The 21,390-nt window shown below is 39.3% G+C and overlaps 1 protein-coding gene across 1 annotated transcript in view; it reads left to right on the top strand.

The window, feature by feature from the left end:
* ZC3H6 (zinc finger CCCH-type containing 6) overlaps positions 1-8,191 on the top strand; it is a 43,232-nt gene extending 35,041 nt beyond the window's left edge. Inside the window, exons 12-14 of the mRNA XM_052648218.1 lie at positions 307-797; positions 1,119-1,352; positions 6,717-8,191. Of these exons, the coding sequence (XP_052504178.1) occupies positions 307-797; positions 1,119-1,352; positions 6,717-8,191 (2,200 nt within the window). The remainder of the gene's footprint in view (positions 1-306; positions 798-1,118; positions 1,353-6,716) is intronic.
* Positions 8,192-21,390: the final 13,199 nt, after the last annotated feature.

The following is a 21,390-nucleotide window of genomic DNA, read 5'->3' as shown; positions in this document are numbered from 1 at the left end:
AGTTAAAATTTTCATTCCTTCCAGTGAATATTCAGGGTTGATCGCCTTTAGGATTGGTTGGTTTGATCTCCTTGCTGTTCAAGGGACTCTCAAGAGTCTTCTCCAACACCACAGTTCGAAAGCATCAGTTCTTCAACACTCAGCTTGCTTTATGGTCCAACTCTCATATCCATACGTGACCACTGGAAAAACCATAGCCTTGACTAGACAGATCTTTGCTGCAGAGGTCCAATATCTATTTAGAGATGTAATGTTCTTATTTGTCTCTTTTCTTTGAACTAAGAAATATTATTCTTTTGTCCACAGGCCACCAGCATTTTATAACAGTGCCTCACCACCAGGACCACAATTTCAGGAAAGCAGCCCACATCCTCAACATGTCTATAGTTCGGGGTCAAGTCCAGGTCCTGGCCCTAACATGTCTCAGGGACACAACAGTCCTGTGATCCACCCAGGCTCCCCCGGACACTGTCCTGGCTTACCAGTGCCACAGAGCCCACCTTTGCTGCCTGGCCCCCCAGGAATTGTGGGCCCTCATGGTCAAGCTGGAGTACTTGGTCAACCAGATACGCCTTTGACACCACCAAATATGAGTGGTTCTTACCACTGCCCGGGCTTTCCAGAACATGTAATGAAAGTACCTAGAGAGAATCATTGCTCTCCAGGCTCATCGCACCCACCTGGTGAAAGGCAGCTCAGTACCAGCTATGATTCCTTACAAAATCCCGCTGAGTTTTATGATCATTACTATTCACAGCATGCTGTCCATAATTTTCAGCCACCCAGTCACTCTGGTGGTAAGTTTACCTTTCTAAATAACTCATTTCTAACTTAAAATATCTGGAGTCCTATGTTTCTTTAGTAACATGAAAGGCATGTGTGTTTTAAATAAAGGAAAATATGATGAAATTGAAATGTTAAAATGTGTTTTCAATTTAACCAAATATTTCTAACAGTAGACTTTGAGATAACTTTAAACAGTGCTTACTGTTACATAATAATCTGATAATCAAATGTGATATTATTGTAACTCAGTTTCTTACAAGGCACAGCGGTCCTTGTCTCCTGGAGTTTTGTGCTCAATCAGTGTCTTGTGTCTTTTTGTGTTGTGTATGTAGATGGGGTGTGGCACGGTGACTTTGCCCAGCACCAGGCTCCAGTTGTTCCAGACTCACCTAACCGTGGGAGTGGGTCCGACAGCAGCAGTAGTGTGGCAGGCCAGGGCCCCCTGCCTGCACTGGGTCTCCTCCCTGCTGTCCAGAGAGCTCTTTTTGTCAGACTTACTCAGAAATACCAAGAAGATGAAGAACCAAGCAGCACCCAGCCTCAGAGGACACCAAGCAAGGAAGAAGGTGTGTCAGGTGTCATGATAGCATCATATCTGTTTGGATCTACCTATTCTATTTCCAGCTACCTTACAGCTACTATCTTCTTGGGGCTGATAGTCATTTCCAGTGCCATTGATGCATTAGTAATTAATTGCAATGGGTTTGATTTGAAGCAATAAATCAGACTGGAGTGTGAGGCCTTGGAAGCACACTTGTTATTAAGCTTTGTTTTTGAAGAGAAATAGAACAGAAACAAGATAGCCTTGAGTTTAAGAATTTTAACTTGTAACTCAAGTTCAAAATTATTTGGTTATTAGATTTTTATGGGCAGAGGCTGTTTCCTTCAGGTTCTGCTATACTATTAAAGGATATTATTTTTAATATAAAAGATTATATTTTAAGTTTCCCTTAGTATTTTTGATACTGATAAATCTACAGCAATTAGTTAATTCAGTTAAGGGAAGAAAACTTGAAATCAACCAGTTGTTATTATGAGTTAAAAAATTGATATGTTTGGCCACTCTTAAACATGAAATTAAGGGCTTCCCTCGTTCCAGTGGTTAAGAATCCATCCTTCCACTGCAGGGGTCAGGGAAGTTCACATGATGTGAGGCATGGCCAAAAATGAGAGAAACATGAAATTTATGAATAACTATGTAAAACTGGATAATGCTAGCAGCCACAAGTTATATAAACATTGTTACATTTGCAAAGATAGTATTAAACCTTCATTTATTTAACATGACAGGGAAATGAGGAATTTCTAATAAGTTAATTTCCTGTATAATTTATATTTACTCCTTTAGATACTAATTTTAAGAAATAATCATTTTAATGGTATTCTTTCTTTAAAGTGTAACAAAGTCTTATATTTTCATAAAGAAAAAAATAAAACTTTTCTAAGTGATATAAAATTTTATATATAATACTATAAAATTGGTAATGTTTTATAAGGCTTGTTTTCTTGGAATCAGAAAACATCTTAAACAGATTTTTGTGTGTTTGTGTTCATTCTTACAAATTTTATTGCCTTTGTGAATTTATTTGTCCTTTGATAAAAAGCTGATAGAAACCTTTTAATCATTTTCTAATACCTGCTTTCCACTGACCTCTCTGCTGTTCTACTTTCTTTCTGCTCCATATTCATTCTTGTTCCAAAAAGATTTTAAGACTGCTTATAAAATATGTTTATATGAAAGTGAAAATTAAATAGCATCTTACCTATCTGGATCAGATTTGGATTAAGTACCAAATTCTATGAGGAGTGAAACTCCTACACAGAAATGTTTAAAATAACTACAACAGTTGAAAGTGAACCACAGGTCTAGCTCTAGACTTCCTGGAGGTCAGAGAAAAAAGAGATCCAGTGTCTAGAAGTAGTTTTTTTCAGACACTGAGGTATGAATTAAAGTTTTTGCCATTGTGATATAGTGTATACTATTTTAAAGCCACATCCTCCCCTAAATATGAGTGCTTGTTCTGTAGCATTCGTCTGTTCAAACTAACTGTGTAATGCTATATTTCCATGTGACAGAAATGCATGGTGAGCAGTGAGATAAAAGTGAGAATATATGTGCTATTCTATTGATTAAAGATATTCTATGATATACATAAGTGTGTGTGTGTACATATATACATGTACATGGCTAATTCAGAGATAATCTATGTATGTTTTAATGGAGAAGAAGGAAACCCACCCTCCTGAGGTGTCAGTTTTTATTTCCTTCTCTACTAGAGAGAAGACCTCTGATGGTTAAGCTTCTTAACATTATGGCTCATGCTAAAGTTACATAGGCTTTAAGAGTAAGGCCCAAAGTTCTTACAAAGTTTAAGTATGTAAATTTTAGGGTGTTAGTTTCATTTGTTGCTTTTAATTTAGTGTTTGAGTAATATATTCACAAGGTCAAACATTTAAAAATTTATGAGAGAAAAGCCTGGGGCCCATATATGCTCAGTTCCCTTTGCTTTCCTAACATTCAATGTTAGTGTTTTGTTTTCTTTCCAGGTTTTTTTTTTTTTTTTTAAATAGCTCTTCCGTGTTATCTGATAAATCCAGAGGTATGAAATTTAAGGGATTGCTTGAATTAAAGAAGGCTTACCTGGTGGCTCAGATGGTAAAGCGTCTGCCTGCAATGTGGGACACCTGGGTTTGATCCCTGGGTTGGGAAGATCCCCTGGAGAGTTCAGTTCAGTCGCTCAGTCCTGTCCGACTCTTTGCGACCCCGTGAATTGCAGCACACCAGGCCTCCCTGTCCATCATCAACTCCCAGAGTTCACTCAGACTCGCGTCCATTGAGTCAGTGATGCCATCCAGCCATCTCTGTCACCCCCTTCTCCTCCTGCCCCCAATCCCTCCCAGCATCAGAGTCTTTTTCAGTGAGTCAACTCTTCTTATGAGGTGGCCAAAGTACTGGAGTTTCAGCTTCAGCATCATTCCCTCCAAAGAAATCCCAGGGCTGATCTCCTTCAGAATGGACTGGTTGGATCTCCTTGCAGTCCAAGGGACTCTCAAGAGTCTTCTCCAACACCACAGTTCAAAAGCATCAATTGTCCGGTGCTCAGCCTACTTCACAGTTCAACTCTCACATCCATACATGACCACTGGAAAAACCATAGCCTTGACTGGACGGACCTTTGTTGGCAAAGTAATGTCTCTGCTTTTCAATATGCTATCTAGGTTGGTCATAACTTTTCTTCCAAGGAGTAAGCGTCTTTTAATTTCATGGCTGCAGTCACCATCTGCAGTGATTTTGGAGCCCAAAAAAATAAAGTCTGACACTGTTTCCCCATCTATTTCCCATGAAGTGATGGGACCAGATGCCATGATCTTCGTTTTCTGAACGTTGAGCTTTAAGCCAACTTTTTCACTCTCCTCTTTCACTTTCATCAAGAGGCTTTTTATTTCCTCTTCACTTTTCTGCCATAAGGGTGGTGTCATCTGCATATCTGAGGTTATTGATATTTCTCCTGACAATCTTGATTCCAGCTTGTGCTTCTTCCAGCCCAGCGTTTCTCATGATGTACTCTGCATATATGTTAAATAAGCAGGGTGACAATATACAGCCTTGACGTACTTCTTTTCCTATTTGGAACCAGTCTGTTGTTCCATGTCCAGTTCTAACTGTTGCTTCCTGACCTGCATGTAGGGTTCTCAAGAGGCAGGTCAGGTGGTCTGGTATTCCCATCTCTTTCAGAATTTTCCACAGTTGATTGTGATCCACATAGTCAAAGACTTTGGCATAGTCAATAAAGCAGAAATAGATGTTTTTCTGGAACTTTCTTGCTTTTTCCATGATCCAGCAGATGTTGGCAATTTGATCTCTGGTTCCTCTGCCTTTTCTAAAACCAGCTTGAACATCTGGAAGTCCACAGTTCATGGACTGAAGTTCATTGCTGAAGTTCACAGTTCATTGCTGAAGCCTGGCTTGGAGAATTTTGAGCATTACTTTACTAGCGTGTGAGATGAGTGCAATTTTGCGGTAGTTTGAGCATTCTTTGGCATTGCCTTTCTTTGGGATTGGAATGAAAACTGACCTTTTCCAGTCCTGTGGCCACTGCTGAGTTTCCCAAACTTGCTGGCATATTGAGTGCAGCACTTTCACAGCATCATCTTTCAGGATTTGAAATAGCTCTACTGGAATTCCATCATCTCCACTAGCTTTGTTCTTAGTGATGCTTTCTAAGGCCCACTTGACTTCACATTCCAGGATGTCTGGCTCTAGGTGAGTGATCACACCATCATGATTATCTGGATCACGAAGATCCTTTTTGTACAGTTCTTCTGTGTATTCTTGCCACCTCTTCTTAATATCTTCTGCTTCTGTTAGGTCCATGCCATTTCTGTCCTTTATCGAGCCCATCTTTGCATGAAATGTTCCCTTGGTATCTCTAATTTTCTTGAAGAGATCTCTAGGCTTTCCCATTCTGTTGTTTTCCTCTATTTCTTTGCATTGATCTCTGAGGAAGGCTTTCTTATCTGTTCTTGCTATTCTTTGGAACTCTGCCTTCAGATGTTTGTATTTTTCCTTTTCTCCTTTGCTTTTCACTTCTCGTCTTTTCACAGCTATTTGTAAGCCCTCTTCAGACAGCCATTTTGCTTTTTTGCATTTCTTTTCCATGAGGATGGTCTTGATCCCTGTCTCCTGTACAGTGTCACGAACCTCCGTCCATAGTTCATCAGGCACTCTGTCTATCAGATCTAGTCCCTTAAATCTATTTCTCACTTCCACTGTGTAATCATAAGGGATTTGATTTAGGTCATACCTGAATGGTCTAGCAGTTTTCCCTACTTTCTTCACTTTAAGTCTGAATTTGGCAATAAGGAGTTCATGATCTGAGCCACAATCAACTCCTGGTCTTGTTTTTGTTGACTATATAGAGCTTCTTCATCTTTGGCTGCAAAGAATATAATCATCTGATTTTGGTGTTGACCATCTGGTGATGTCCATGTGTAGAGTCTTCTCTTGTGTTGTTGCTATGACCAGTGCATTTTCTTGGCAAAACTCATCCTGCTTCATTCCGTATTCCAAGGCCAAATTTGCCTGTTACTCCAGGTGTTTCTTGACTTCCTACTTTTGCATTCCAGTCCCCCATAATGAAAAGGACATCTTTTTTTGGTGTTAGTTCTAAAAGGTCTTGTAGGTCTTCATAGAACCGTTCAGCTTCTTCAGCGTTACTGGTTTGGGCATAGACTTGGATTACCGTGATTTTGAATGGTTTGCCTTGGACACGAACAGAGATCATTCTGTCGTTTTTGAGATTGCATCCAAGTACTGCATTTCAGACTCTTGTTGACCATGATGGCTACTCCATTTCTTCTGAGGGATTCCTGCCCGCAGTAGTAGATACAATGGTCGTCTGCATTAAGTTCACCCATTCCAGTCCCAGTCCCCTGGAGAAGGAAATGGCAACCGACTCCAGTATTCTTACCTGAAAAATCTCATGGATGTAGGAGCCTGGTAGGCTACAGTCCATGGGGTCATAAAGAGTCGGACACGACTGAGCAACTTCATTTTCACTTTGAATTAAAGACATCCAATACATTTTGGAATTTCTTTTTTAGAGTGTTTTCCCTTCTCCCTCAGCCCTGTCTTCCGACACATTTCTGAGTTCCTTTTGGCCAGCTGGAATGAAAGGTCCAGACTCTTCTCTGACTGGAAGGACATTTTACATGTTCTGATGCCATACTTCTTTCTTTATAGAGTACAGTGACTGAATTGTTAGTTGTTATGTCACATCTTTTCTTGTTCCAGTGTTGAAACTCTGTCATTTCTATGATGCATTGTCTTGAAGTTAGACTACCCTTTTTTCAGAAATAGCCTGTGTGTTTTTTAATTAAAGCCAAATATGAATGTGTCACTCTTTACAATAGTGTTTGTCTGCATTTAGATGAAACTGTTAACTGGTACTCCAGTAGTGAAGAGGAAGAAGGGAGCAGCGTCAAGTCAATACTGAGAACGTTACAGAAACAAACAGAGACTTTTAGGAGTCAGCAGCAGCCTTCCACAGAACTCAGCACTCCTACTGACCCGAGACTTGCTAGAGAGAAGAATAAAGGAAACCAAGTTGTCGACCCTAGACTTAGGACTATCTCAAGGCAAGACATTAAAAAATCTTCTGAGTCTGCCCCACTGGATCTCAGACTTGCATGGGATCCCAGGAAATTAAGAGGGAGTGGAAGCGGCCATGGCAGTTCTGCTGCTGCTGGAGCCAAGTTTGATTCACATCATGGCAACACCGGCCCTAGCATCAGACACAAAAGAGGAGATGATGATGATGAAGATACAGAAAGAGAGCTGAGAGAAAAGGCTTTCTTAATACCTCTGGATTCTTCCCCTGGTGTGATGCTGCAGGACCCAAGGTCACAACTGAGACAGTTTAGTCACATTAAAATGGATATTACCCTAACCAAACCCAACTTTGCCAAACACATTGTGTGGGCTCCAGAAGACTTACTACCAGTTCCTTTACCTAAACCTGATCCAGTCTCTTCAATCAATTTACCTCTGCCCCCTCTTATAGCTGACCAGAGGCTCAGTAGGTTATGGAGTACAAAAAGTGATCTTCGTCAAAACACAGTGCCCACTGATACAAAACTAGCAGCCAAAGCCAAAATTAACACAGCAAACAGAGAAGGCTACCCAGACCAATTTGGAGACTCACATAGTTCTGGAAGTAAATTAGGAGATCCTAGGCTGCAAAAAAATTTTGATCCTAGACTTCACAGACTGCACAACACAGAGCCTCATCAAGCAGTTATGAAGGACCCCCATATGTCTAAGACTGCCCCTCCTTTAGGGACCAGGCCAAACCTGGGGTCATCACAGCCCTCAGGGGCAGTACCTAGCAGTTCTGGTCCTGGGGCTTTACCTCCATATGCCCCCAAACTCTCATCTTCAACTGGCCTTCCCCTGGGAACTCCAGGTTCAGTCCTTAGCGGTATTAGTTTGTATGACCCCAGGGAGCAAGGTTCACCCTCTACATCAGAGCTAGCAGCAGAAAATGCAGAGAACCAGAAAAAAAGCGGGAGTTTAAAATGTAGTGACAAAAATGAGCCTCTTCCTGGAGAAGCAATCCTACCACAGAAAATGGCTCCAAATGTGGATGTCCCTGTTGACCGCCCAGCTGACCCACAGACGGATGTTTGCCGGAGTTCCGGTACCGTTCAAGTCCCAGCAGTGCACAGCCTTCCAATTCAGGCATTAACAGGCCTAATCAGACCCCAGTACAGCGATCCCAGGCAGTCAAAACATCTGGGACAGGTGAGCCCCACCCCCGGTGATGATCCCAGCAAAGAAACAGATGACAAATCTCTGAAGGAGGTTTTTAAAACTTTTGACCCAACAGCTTCACCATTTTGTTAGCTGTTGTGTAACCAAGCAGTTATTTTCTCTCTCCTGACTGTTGGCAGTCCCCTGCTGTTTTGTAACTGTTTTACCTCTATAGTTTATTTATTTTTAAATTATAAACACTTTTCAGCTGCTAGTATCAGAACCACATGAAGTTATATCCTCCAAAGCCTGTGGTATTTTATATAGTATTTTTATAATTTTAAGAGACTGTAGTCATTGACATAGAAACCTATATATCATGTTAGTTTCAGTAAAAGTACTTTTATTGTAAATAAACCATCATGAACTCAACACTTTGCCTGAATATATGCCACTTGTCTTTCATAATCAGTGTTTAGATAAATGATCACCACTTTTATATGGTTGTTAGTTTCAAGCAATATAATGTACATTACTTTTCAGAAACAGTATTTTGACTAGGATCCTCTCAATTTGTCAACACAGAACTGACTAATATGTAATGCTAACTGCTAGCTAAAATGTAAAGTGAAGTAAAGAAAACATTTTTTAAATCTAATATTAGCAGAGCAGTTCATGTTTAAGGGCATCACTTTTATTATTACTGGCAATATTATTTGTGTAAATGAAGCATTTGAATGTCATACCTTTTAAATGTATTTTATGGTATACTGTATCATAGAAGTTGGAGATATATAAATAGAATGTTTTGCTAAAGTAAAAAATTTCCAAATTCTCTAACATAACTTTTTAAATTTAATTTTTCATAATAATAGTTATGAGTTATTGCTGTTACGTTATGATGTTTATGCATTTTGATGTCTTTTGTCTTTAGCAGCATAATTTATATTACTTTTTCAAATTGTGTAGCTGCAATAATTGTATTCATCATGACTTTGGCAGTTTTTAACAAAATTTTAAAAGATCCGGTGTGTCTGTAGTGATTTATTGCATTGATAATGTTTTAAGTGTGCAGGTTCTATTTTTTTTCTTAAATAGCAAGAAAACACAGAAATGGTATAGTCAACTGTATATGGCTATCAATAAAGACTCTCTTTCAGATCTCACCTGACTGGCATTCTATAACAGAGGAGACTGCTTGGTGTTTTATTATGTCCTCATAGTTTGGAAACCTCCTCAATGGATTAGAAATTGTACTTTTATGAAAAATAATTTGTATTCATTCTTGTATATTTATTGCAGTATATAAGTAATGGCAACCCTACTTACTTTATACATATATTATTTATAACTAAAACTAAGTATTACACTTAAGTCTCAGGCTAAGTGTATATATTAATATCTTCGACTAGAGGTATCTGACAGTGTTTGCTAGTAACAACTCCAGCAAGTAATTTAAAAGGAGCATTTCATTGTAAAAGGTAATGGAAGTAGAGGAAATCAGCACTTGAGAAGTGATTTTTAAAATATACAGCAAAATATTTGTGTGGGAACCTAAAGCTCAGCACATGGCTTAATACTAATGTATATCTTTCCTATTCCTGTCTTCACCTTTTGCTTTTTTTGCTCTGATTCCATGCTGAAATGAGGTTGCAGTTAAGTGAACAAGAACTCTGCCTGTCTACCTCAGAAGTTCATTGTGTTCTAAGTGGAAGGACAGTTGTTCAAGGGAATGTGAGTTCCTACTATTTTTACTTTGGTTACATTGTTGCCTAAAATGATTCTGGATAACATTTTATGGTTAAAAAATGAAATTTACAGCTATTATAGAAAGTATTTTCTGACTTGCTGTCCTTTGGAAGCAAGTTGAAGGATAATTGATTAGTAAAAAAATCCTTTATGAATGTTCATATAAGCTACTTGCTGAATTAAGTAGAAGAGAGAGAGGGAGGAGAGAACTTATGAGGGTTAGAGGTTTATGACAGGGAATTCATATTCTTGTTCTGAACTGATTTATAGGTGTTTTATCTCAGTGTCTAGTTTGTTATCTGTGAAATAGGTATGATTTTGACTGTTCACAGATTTGATGTAAGAAGGGAATGAATTATTATTTTAAAGTATTTGTAAATATAAAATTGATTTATATTTTATTTCACACACATAATCATAACATTCCCACTGGGTTTGCATTAAGTTGTACAGATTCCAAAATAATATAATATGGTTTGTGTGGTTCATCAATTCTGTGAAGTTTCAGATAATAGTAAGACACAGTAGAAGTTGTTTCAGAGAGTATTAACCCATCAGGTTAGCAATTTCCTTGAAAATTTTGTGTATCATTAAGTCACAGGGCTTTTTCTACTTTAGAGCTCTATGGGCTTGTCGTGTCTATTCAGGGTCTGACATATATGCTCACTTTAGACAGGTTGGATATTGACAGAAGGTGAAAATCCTGTGATGGTCTGTGTTGTGTTTTGTTGTGTTTTCCTCACCTACGTGTTATGACTTCGTGTTTTGTGACTGACGTGTTTGCTTAAATCATGGCATGTGTGGTATGGGTGAAGTGGCCAACTCAGTCAATGGGAGGCTGTTGGCTTTTAGAAACAATAAGGATATTTACTCCCACCTCTTAATATGTATTTCTGCAAGCATGCAACATTGAGATCTTTCTTAGTAATCACTTGTTGGAAAAAGGTGCCTTTTTCTTTGGTTAATGGCATCTTGAAGTTTGAAAATTCCCAGTGACCTGGATGTTAGGGCTTGTCAGTATATTTCCATTTGCACAGCACAGAGTCTCGTGATAGAGACGCTCTCCCTGAGTTCACTCTCCTGGGCTGAGGACTGCGCCTCACAGAGGCTGTCTGTGTCAAAGGCAGTGCCTTGGAGGGCTGATCTGCAGTCAAGCAGTCCACCGATAGTGCCCCTGCCTCCTTCAGTATCAGGCCTTCTGGGAATTTCTAGGATGAAGAGTTATAATCATCTCTTCAGAAATGGTTTGGGAGCACTTGATAATATTATGTTCAAAGTTTAGTAATCATTAGTAAATTTGCTTAGTTTAAATAAGGCTTAATTTAGGCAGTGTAAGCCTTGACAAAATGTAACCGAAGAGTGTCTGAGTGTTTGAAGTTGTTTTCCTCACTTATGTGTTACGACTTTGTGTTTAGGTAATGCCTTCTCCCCCAAGTAACTTCATGTGATTTGCAGAACCAGCTTCAGTAGTTACCAATTGCTGGACTGCTGGGGTTATGTTTCTCAGTATGTTATTTATCAGTAGGATCTACCAGTTGTAACAAAACCCCTAATTTAACCTGGCTTTCTTGGAAAGGATACAGACCTAAGACTTTAAGTTAATGCCAACATAACATTTAGAATTTATGATTTTAAAATAAGAAATGAAAAGTATGTCTTAAAATTTATGTTTTTGGAGGCTGAACCTGTATGCGTCTGCTTGTTCTTCTGTTTCCGCACAGCAACAAGCCGAGTTCTGTGCACGCAGTAGGTGTTTTGTTAACTGTTTCTTGATTGCTCCCCAACGTCCATCCAAGTTTAGATTTTTCAGGTGCCTCCATCTGTCAAAATAGATGTGGCAGAGCCACTCCAGGATTGTATTAGAAAGAGTATGGTCATTAATTATGCCTCTTTCATTAGACATAGGGCACCAGCCTTCTCTTTTCTTGTCTCTTCTCCCCACCACCCACCCAAACAATATGAATGTAGGGTTATGGCAGCTTTTATTTAAGAGTTAACATGTTTCTACAATAATTCATGATTCTAAGAGTCCTCCAAGCTTTACAAGATGATTTTACTACTTCATTGTAGAAGTTTGACTAGATCAAACATAGATCCCTGCAGATCTATGAAGGATTCTTTCTGTACTTTGAAAGAACTGCATATTAAAGTCTCATGTTTTCATTTTAAAATGTTTCTCTAATTTTCCCCTTCTGATTCTCCTCAAAATTCAGCCAGAATTATGGAGATATGCCTAACCTAGTGAATTTCCAATAGCATTTTATTCTAACACTATGAATAAATTTGAGTCTTGTGTTTTGTCCTTAAACACGCTTCATTATCCTTTGGAATACAACAGTCATGTGTTACAATTGGGAAAATCATTGAGGGCATAAAGAAAATCTGTTTGTCCCAATGACTGTGAGTTCTTGGAATAATATATTATAGCTTGATTTATCATTGAATCTCTTGTTTTTTAAACTTAGAATTTATGAGAAAAAGGTTATTATAGAGCTAGTTATAGCATTTTAGAAAAAAAATCAACCTTGTAAATTATCAAGCTCCTTGCTCCTTGGCTCAGTACTCTACTAATTTTAATACCTCTGTGAGGGTGTTAAGGTTGAGAGGAGTGATGAAATTTGCATTAGGTAATATTATTTTGTCAGGAGTCTGATATATAGATTATTGTAAAGGAATTAAATACATAGAGGCCCAATTTTTTAAAAATTAATCACATTTCCAAACTTCCATTACGAGCAAGGTCTTGGGGATTTGTCATTAATGATAGACTCTACATTTTATATGCTTTTTAAATAGAGAAGGTGGCAAATAATTAATTATTACAGATAAGAGGTTTTAGTCCACCTCTATTTTATAGGAATTTGCCCTCCAAATATTTGAGAGAGAAGTCAAATAAGATAGGAGAATATCTTTTCCTGAGGTAGAATATTTCCTTTAAAAGTGACAATCGAGAAATAGTCATTGCTATACTTACCAAAGTTTAAAAAAATTTTTATGTTTCTTATCTTAAACCCACTGCTCCCCACCAAGGATTCAGAGAGGGCTCAGTATCGATCCAGGGTTCCAGTGCCCAGGTCATTTCATTTTTTGTCATTTCTAGGCTGCTGTGCTTGCCCATGGTAAGGGCATTGATGGCACTTGTGTCCTAGGATGTAATGTGTGTTTGGTAAGGGGTGGTGCCATGTCCAGACTTCTGGTCACCCTTTTTCTATGAGATTTATAAGCACCATCTGTAAGCTGAAATTTAGATTAAACCCATTCAGTATGAAGTAGTGTTTTTTTTTAATAAAAAACAACTTCCTACAGTTATTATTTCAATTCCCCACATATCTCAAATGTTGGGGAAATGCTTTCTTGACTGTTTCCTTTGGAGGATTTCAGTAGCTATTAATTTAGTAAATTAACTAAATCATTAATCTATTGTCTGTTCAAAAGATACCAGCAAAGGGTATACTTTGCTGAACTGATAAATTATTCTACACCAGGACTAACAAATTCCTTGGTAACATCAGGAATATCTTTTTTCCCCCCTTCTCATTTACTAGTAACTTTTCCAAGTTGCATTTTGTTGTTTCAAGTTTCTGTAGTTGTCTTCTGTGACATCTTTCTATTGTCTGACTTTAAATAAAAATATTTCTAATAATATCTGTCTCACAGTGCATTGCTTTGCTTTAATATTAATAAATATTCGGTAGTTAAAGGTAGACTGTCAGGGATCCATGTCCTCATGAGAGTTTGTAAATGGAAAGCTTCCAGGCCTTCCTGAAAGAACATAGCAGTAAGCCATCCTTCAATTTATTCTTAGTGCACAGAGATTGTACTTTACTGAATCACACAGATAAACAGCATTTAAGGCCCTCTTCTATGTAAGGAAGTGTCTCTTACATTAGCATATTAATTCTCTGTTAAAAAGATCTGAATAGCAAGTGTAATGCACAGAGTAGAAAAAGAACTCTTTAGGGTCAAAATAGCTGTGAAAAGAAGAGAAGCAAAAACGAAGGAGAAAAGGAAAGATATACCCATTTGAATACAGAGTTCCAAAGAATAGCACGGAGAGATAGGAAAGCCTTCCTCAGTGATCAACACAAAGAAATAGAGTAAAGCAATAGAATGGGAAAGATTAGAGATCTCTTCAATAAAATTAGAGATACCAAGGGAACATTTCATGCAAAGATAGGCACAATAAAGGACAGAAATGGCATAGACCTAATAGAAGTAGAAGGTATTAAGAAGAGGTGGCAAGAATACACAGAAGAACTATACAAAAAAGATCTTAACGACCCAGATAATCACGATGGTGTGATCACTCGCCTAGAGCCAGACATCCTGGAATGAGAAGTCTAGTGGGCCTTAGGAAGCATCACTATAAACAAAGCTAGTGGAGGTGATGGAATTCCAGTTGAGCTATTTCAAATCCTAAAAGATGTTGCTGTGAAAGTGCTGCACTCAATATGCCAGCAAATTTGGAAAATTCAGCAGTGGCCACAGGACTGGAAAAGGTCAGTTTTCATTCCAATCCCAAAGAAGGGCAATGCCAAAGAATGCTCAAACTACTGCACAATTGCCCTCATCTCACTTGTTAGTAAAGTAATGCTCAAAATTCTCCAAGCCAGGCTTCAGCAATACGTGAACTGTATACTTCCAGATGTTCAAGCTGGTTTTAGAAAAGGCAGAGGAACCAGTGATCAAGTTGCCAACATCCACTGGATCATGGAAAAAGCAAGAGAGTTCCAGAAAAACATCTACTTCTGCCTTATTGACTATGCCAAAGCCTTTGACTGTGTGGATCACAACAAACTGGAAAATTCTTCAAGAGATGGGAATACCAGACCACCTGATCTGCCTCCTGAGAAATCTGTGTGCAGGTCAAGAAGTAACAGTTAGAACTGGACATGGAACAACAGATTCATTCCAAATTGGGAAAGGAGTACATCAAGGCTGTATATTGTCACCATGCTTATTTAACTTCTGTGCCAAATACATCATGTGAAATGCTGGCCTGGATGAAGGACAAACTGGAATCAAGATTCCCGGGAGAAATATCAATAATTTCAGATACACAGATGATACTATCCTTATTGCCGAAAGTGAGGAGGAACTAAAGAGCCTCTTGATGAAAGAGGAGAGTGAAAAATGTGGCTTGAAATTCAACATTCAGAAAACGAAGATCATGGCATCTGGTCCCATCACTTCATGACAAATAGATGGGGAAACAATGGAAATAGTGACAGACTTTATTTTCTTGGGCTCTAAAATTACTGCACATGGTGACTGTAGCAATGAAATTAGAAGATGCTTGCTCTTTGGAAAGCTATGACAAACCTAGACAGTATGTTGAAAAGCAGAGACATTACTGACAAAGGTCTGTCTAGTCAAAGTTCTGGTTTTTCCAGTAGTCGTGTGAATGTGAGAGCTGGACCATAAAGAAAGCTGTGTGCCAAAGAACTGATGCTTTTGAACTGTGGTGTTAAGAAGACTCTTGAGAGTCCCTTGGACAGCAAGGAGATCAAACGAATCAATCCTAAAGGAAAGTAGTCCTGAATATTCATTGGAAGGACTGATACTGAAGCTGAAACTCCAATACTTTGGCCACCAGTGCAAAGAACTGACTCATTGGAAAAGATCCTGATGCTGGCAAGATTGAAGGCAGGAGAAGGGGATAACAGAGGATGAGATGGTTGAATGGCTTCACCAACTTGATGGATATGAATTTGAGGAAACTCCAGTAATTAGTGATGGACAGGGAAGTCTGGGGTGCTGCAGTCCATGGGGTCCCAAAGAGTCAGACACGACTGAGTGACTGAACTGAACTGAACTGGTGGTCCATTGGTTAAGAATCCGTCCTCCAATGCAGGGAACGTGGGTTTGATCCCTGGTTGGGTAATTAAGATCCCACATGCTGTGGGGCAGCTAAGCCCATGCACTACAACTGCTGAGCCCATACACTCTGGAGGTCATGCAGTACAACTAGAGAAAAGCCCATCAGGGTCCACAGAAGATCCTGCATGCCACAACTGACACTAAGACAGCCAAATAAATAAATTATATATACATATTTAAGGTGATTTTTAAACTGAAATCTGATGTCTGAGTGGGCCGGAAAGAGATACATTCTAAGGAATGGTAACAGCTTGTGCAAAGACCCTGAGGCAGGACTTCTGTATCTGAGGTAGTGAAGTGAGGCTAGTGTGGTTGGATCAGAACAAGAGAGAAAGTGAAAGTGAAGTCGCTCAGTCATGTCCAACTCTTTGCGACCGGTGGACTGTAGGCCACCAAGCTCCTCCGTCCATGGGATTCTCCAGGCAAGAATACTGGAGTGGGTTGCCATTTCCTTCTCCAGGGGATCTTCCCGACCCAGGAATTGAACACAGGTCTCCCACATTTCAGGCAGATGCTTTAACCTCTGCACCACCAGGGAAGCTCTTAAATACAAGAATACAGTCTCTCAGAAAACCTATAGAGACACAGAACTTCAGATCCAAGTACTAACATCAAAGATTTCAAGGGAGGAAAGGAAGCCAGGTTGAAAGAAGAAGGGGGAGGAGGCGGGAGAGGGGGGTGCGAAAGGGGTGGCCTTACAGACGTCTCCTGCCACCTACAGAGACCCAGGCGTTATGGGACTTTTCCCTGGGCCTCCAGAGAAGGGAGGACTGGAACTCGGCCCTACCAGAAATCAGACCAGACCAGAACCAGAATTCGCGTTCTCTGCCAAGAGGAGGTGATCAGTCTCCAATCCTCAGCTCAGGCTGAGGGCCCTTCAACCAGATTCCTGCATCCAGGACCGGGGAACTAGAAAAACAGGGAATGATAGGAAGGGTTAAGGAGGGAAAGAGAGAAGGAAGGGGAGAGAGGTCAATAAAGTCTCTTGTTCCTTACTGGTTGGAGTGTGAAAGGCTGAAGGTGGAGAAGGAGGCCAGAATGAGATCAAACATGTCTTCTGACAGATTTTGTTGAGAATTTGGAGGAATTGGTGGACAAGGAAGCATACAGGAGGGGCTTGTTGATTCGAGTAGAGTTGTTAATGAGTGTCTGGGTTAGAGAAATGCCTCCTACATTTAGTGGGTGCCCAGTTGGCACTTAGCAAAGGCAGCCATCATCAAAACTGGTAACTACAGTGGCCACCTAGTCTTGTAAATAAAGTTTTTTGGGGACAAGGGCCAGGATCGGAATGATGCAAGCAGTCAGGGCTGTGCAATGGTGGAGTCTGATCCTGTCTTTATTAAAAATGTTGATGTCTATTTCATCATGCATTTTTGCATTCGTTTTGATTCTTAACACTACTGTATTAAAATGTTGAAGTGAAGTGGAAGTCGTTCAGTCATGTCTGACTCTTTGCGACCCCAGGGACTATACAGTCCATGGAATTCTCCAGGCCAGAATACTGGAGTGGGTAGCCTTTCCCTTCTCTAGGGGATCTTCCAACCCAGGGATCGAACCAGGTCTCCTGCATTGCATGTGGATTCTTTACCAGCTGAGCCACCAGGGAAGCCCATTAAAATGTTGTGTATCTTCAAAAAAAAAAAAAAAAAAAAAAAAAAGCCTAATAGAAAAGGATACAGTTAATCTGATTTCTGTAAAATAAATATGTTTATTAGATAGATTGGAGCAGGGATTTATGAAGAGGAAAGGGTGAGAGCAAAAACATGGAAGTATGAAATAGAAATATCTATTCAGATGTCTACAAGTGACTTCTTACTGGTCTCATAAGGCTAGAGCACAGATGGAAATTAAGTGGAATGGTGTGTCTGTCTGTCTGGGAGGCATGGAGAGTAGATAACATAGATATTTCATGGCAAGTCTAGTAAGTCCTGCAAAGGATTTTGGACTGTATCTCATATGCAGTTAAGGTCACTGAACGATTTGAAGCCAAAAGGAGGCATGGATAAAGTTGCCAATCAGAGTGGTTAAAATGGCAACAGTATGGAAGAGATAAGCAGTGCAGGTGGAATGAAGCAAAAGGGAGTCAAAAGTCATAAACAGCAAAAGATGAAAACTGCAGAAAGGAGGCCAATGGAGAACAGAGTGTCAAGAAGTTCTTGCCTGGGTCAAGAACTCTTAAGAGACTGAATTCTGAGATTGTCAGATTTCATCTGACAAGTTAGAAAAAGATGAAAAACTAGGCCGGATTTTTGAAGACTTTATGGATGGTAATAAAACTGCAAAGATAGATTAAATTTACTTATAGAAACGTAGTTGTAACTGGAAGGAGAAAGTCCAGTGAATGTTACCCAAGAAAAGAGAATTGAACATAAACCAAAGGGAAGGTAGTCCAAAAAGAGAGAGTAAGTACTTCTGCTGGCCAAGACTGAACAGAATATACAAAACATTGGTCTTTAGATATTAGACATCAGGCAGCATAAGACAGTGGTTCTTTTTTTTTTTTTTAATTGGAGGATAATAACTTCATGGGCTCAGACGGTAAAGAATCTGCCTGCAATGCAGGAGGCCTGGGTTCGATCCTTGGCTTTTAAAAAGATCCCCTGGAGAAGAGAATGGCAACCCACTCCAGTATTCTTGCCTGGAGAATCCCCATGGACAGAGGAGCCTGGCGGGCTACAGTCCATGGGGTCACAAAGAGTCGGACATGAGTGAGCAACTAAGCACAGCACAATCACTTTACAATATCGTGTTCATTTCTGCTGAACAAGAACATGAATCAGCCGTAAATATACATATATCCCCTCCCTCTTGAGCCTCTCACCCACCGCAAACCCCATCCCATCCCTTTAGGTTGTCACAGAACACCAGGCTGAGCTACCTGTGTTATACAGCAGCTTCCCACTAGCTAGCTATTTTACACAACAAAGGTCCATCTAGTCAAGGCTTTGGTTTTTCCAGTGGTCAGGTATGGATGTGAGAGTTGGACTGTGAAGAAAGCTGAGTGCTGAAGAATTGATGCTTTTGAACTGTGGTGTTGGAGAAGACTCTTGAGAGGCCCTTGGACTGCAAGGAGATCCAGCCAGTCCATTCTAAGGGAGATCAGTCCTGGGAGTTCATTGGAAGGACTGATGCTAAAGCTGAAACTCCAGTACTTTGGCCACCTCATGTGAAGAGTTGACTCATTGGAAAAGACCCTGATGCTGGGGAGGGATTGGGGGCAGGAGGAGAAGGGGACAACAGGGGATGAGATGGCTGAGTGGCATCTCGGACTCGATGGAAATGAGTTTGAGTAGACTCCGGGAGTTGGTGATGGACAGTGAGGCCTGGCGTGCTGGTATTCATAGGGTCTCAAAGAGTTGGACACGACTGAGCCACTGAACTGAACTGACTGAAGTGTATATATGTCAGTGCTACTCTCTCAATTTGTCCCACTCTAGGGCAATGATTCTTAACAGAAAAAAAAAGATGAGCCCTTGACTAAGCCAGCTTAATTCCTGGAGAGTTTCTAAGCTGTGGTAAGCTGAGGGGGAATCCAGGGAGAAGCCAGTGGTCTCAGCATGAGAAGACCAAGTTGGGAGTCCAGGGAACACAAGGGAGCTCTAGTCTGTAGGGCAGAGAATGAGAAGATAAGAGATACACAGAGAGAAAGCTCAGAAAGCCACACGTCTTCAGCTATGTACACATCAACACAAGTGTATGAGAAAAATTTCCTGGGGTCATGAAAAGAATTAGAGGAGACATTCTCCAGAGCTTACAACAGAGGTTTCTTGCCATCATCCAGAATGGATAAATCATGTAAGCAAAGTGATATTGGATAAGACATTCAGAAAAACACTGCTTCAGTAGTGAGGCAAAATAAATTCTAGAAGAAACAGCATTGATCCTATCCAAAAAAAAAAAAAAAAAAAAAGGCTTAAAATTAAGACTTTATAGGGCCAGACTGTTTATAGATAAATTAACTGCATCCCAGAGTTCAAGAATACTTACAGAGATATGAAACCTCCCAGCACACATTCAAGTTAAAAGTCACAATGCCTGGCATCCAATCACAATTATCAGACATGCAAAGAAACAGGAAGTGCCCAGGAAGAGTCTGGCAGTTTCCTTAAATGAGACAAAGCTGAAAGACCTGAGAAACCAAAGGATTTTGCAGAACAGAGTACCAGAGAGGAGAAAGCTGCACAGAACTTTGGGGGATCTGCAGCGGTTTCAGGGAGTACTGATGAGTGTATATCTGTGAGGAAACTACTAGGAGCTGAAAATATTGGAGATAATTGTGCCAGGGCTAGTACAGGGCCAAGAAAAGCACCTGTTCTCACCGGACAGAATGGAAAACCTCATGATTCACAAAGTATTGGAGAGAGTACACAGAAGAGTCTTGCCTCAGAAGGAACTATTTCACCTTGGACTGAACCCTACTCTCATCCCACTTAACAAATCTTAAAAGCAAGACAGAAAATAGGAAACTGTTTCCAAGTAACTGTCTCCCAGAACCAATTCAAGAATATTTATAGGAACACAGAAATTGCCAGGAACCCAATAAGACAAGTGTCTGGCAAACAGTAAAAAGTTACCAGGCATGCAAAGAATCAGGAAATATTGCTCACAGTCAGGAGGTAAATGAATCTACTGAAAGCAATTGAGAACTGACACAGATATAAGAATTTGTAGAGACAAAGATATTAAAAAAAGATTAAAATTGTATCCCACAAGTTCATAAGTAAAGGCTTAGGAAATATTTTAAAAGCCGAAGTAAATTTTAGAGCAAATAATTTTGCCAGGAATGAAGAGATTGCTTTATTAATGATGAAAGATTTAATTCATCAAAGTGATATAAATGTTTATACACCTTTAAAAATAAATGAAGCAACTCTGATAGAACTATAACAGAAAATTCACAATTACAGTTGCAAATTTCAATATCCTACTTTAAAAATTGATAGAACAAGTAGAAGGAAAATCTAAGGACATCAAAGACTTGAGCAACAGTGTCAGTCAACTTGACCTAACTGATTTTTATAGAACACTCCAACTAACAATAGCATAATGTACTTCCTTTTCTAATGGACATAGAACATTTGTCATGATAAACTATAATCCAGACCACAACACATGGCTGAATAAATTTAAAAGGATTATGAACTACAAAGTATGCTTCTTGACTGAAAAGGAATTAAATCAGAAATCAAAACAAAATCTTTGGAAATTCCACCCCCCCCCACACAAATATTTTGAAACTAAGTACAGTTCCAAATAACCCATGAGTCAGCAAATAATTTTAAAAGATAATTAGGTTGTATAATGATAAAGGAAAAAGTAAAAATTGGTGGGAAGAAGCAAAAATAGAAATCTACAGAAGTAAAAGCCTATATTAGAAAAGAATGCCACAAAATAATGACCTTACGTTGACATCCATAAACTTGCAAAAGAAGAGAAAATTGAAACAGAAGAAAAGAAATAGCAAAAAGAAGGAATTCATGAAATAGAGAATCTTAGACAAAGCTAAATCAAAAATGGTTATATAAAAAAATAAAATTGATAAATCTCTATATAGACTTACCAGGGAAAGATGAGTGAAGACAAATGACCAGTATCAGGAATGAGAGAAGTGACCTAAATAAACTTCTGCAGTTTCTGTAAAAGTTAAACATTCACTTACACTACTATCCAACCATTCCACTATTAGAAATTTTCCTGAAGAAATGAAAGCATAGAAGGATTAT

Source organism: Budorcas taxicolor, chromosome 11, assembly GCF_023091745.1.
Source record: "Budorcas taxicolor isolate Tak-1 chromosome 11, Takin1.1, whole genome shotgun sequence".
In the NCBI taxonomy this organism is placed as follows: domain Eukaryota; kingdom Metazoa; phylum Chordata; class Mammalia; order Artiodactyla; family Bovidae; genus Budorcas; species Budorcas taxicolor.
The sequence above is the reverse complement of the archived record's forward strand: the minus strand, read 5'-3'. Positions and strand labels throughout refer to the sequence as shown.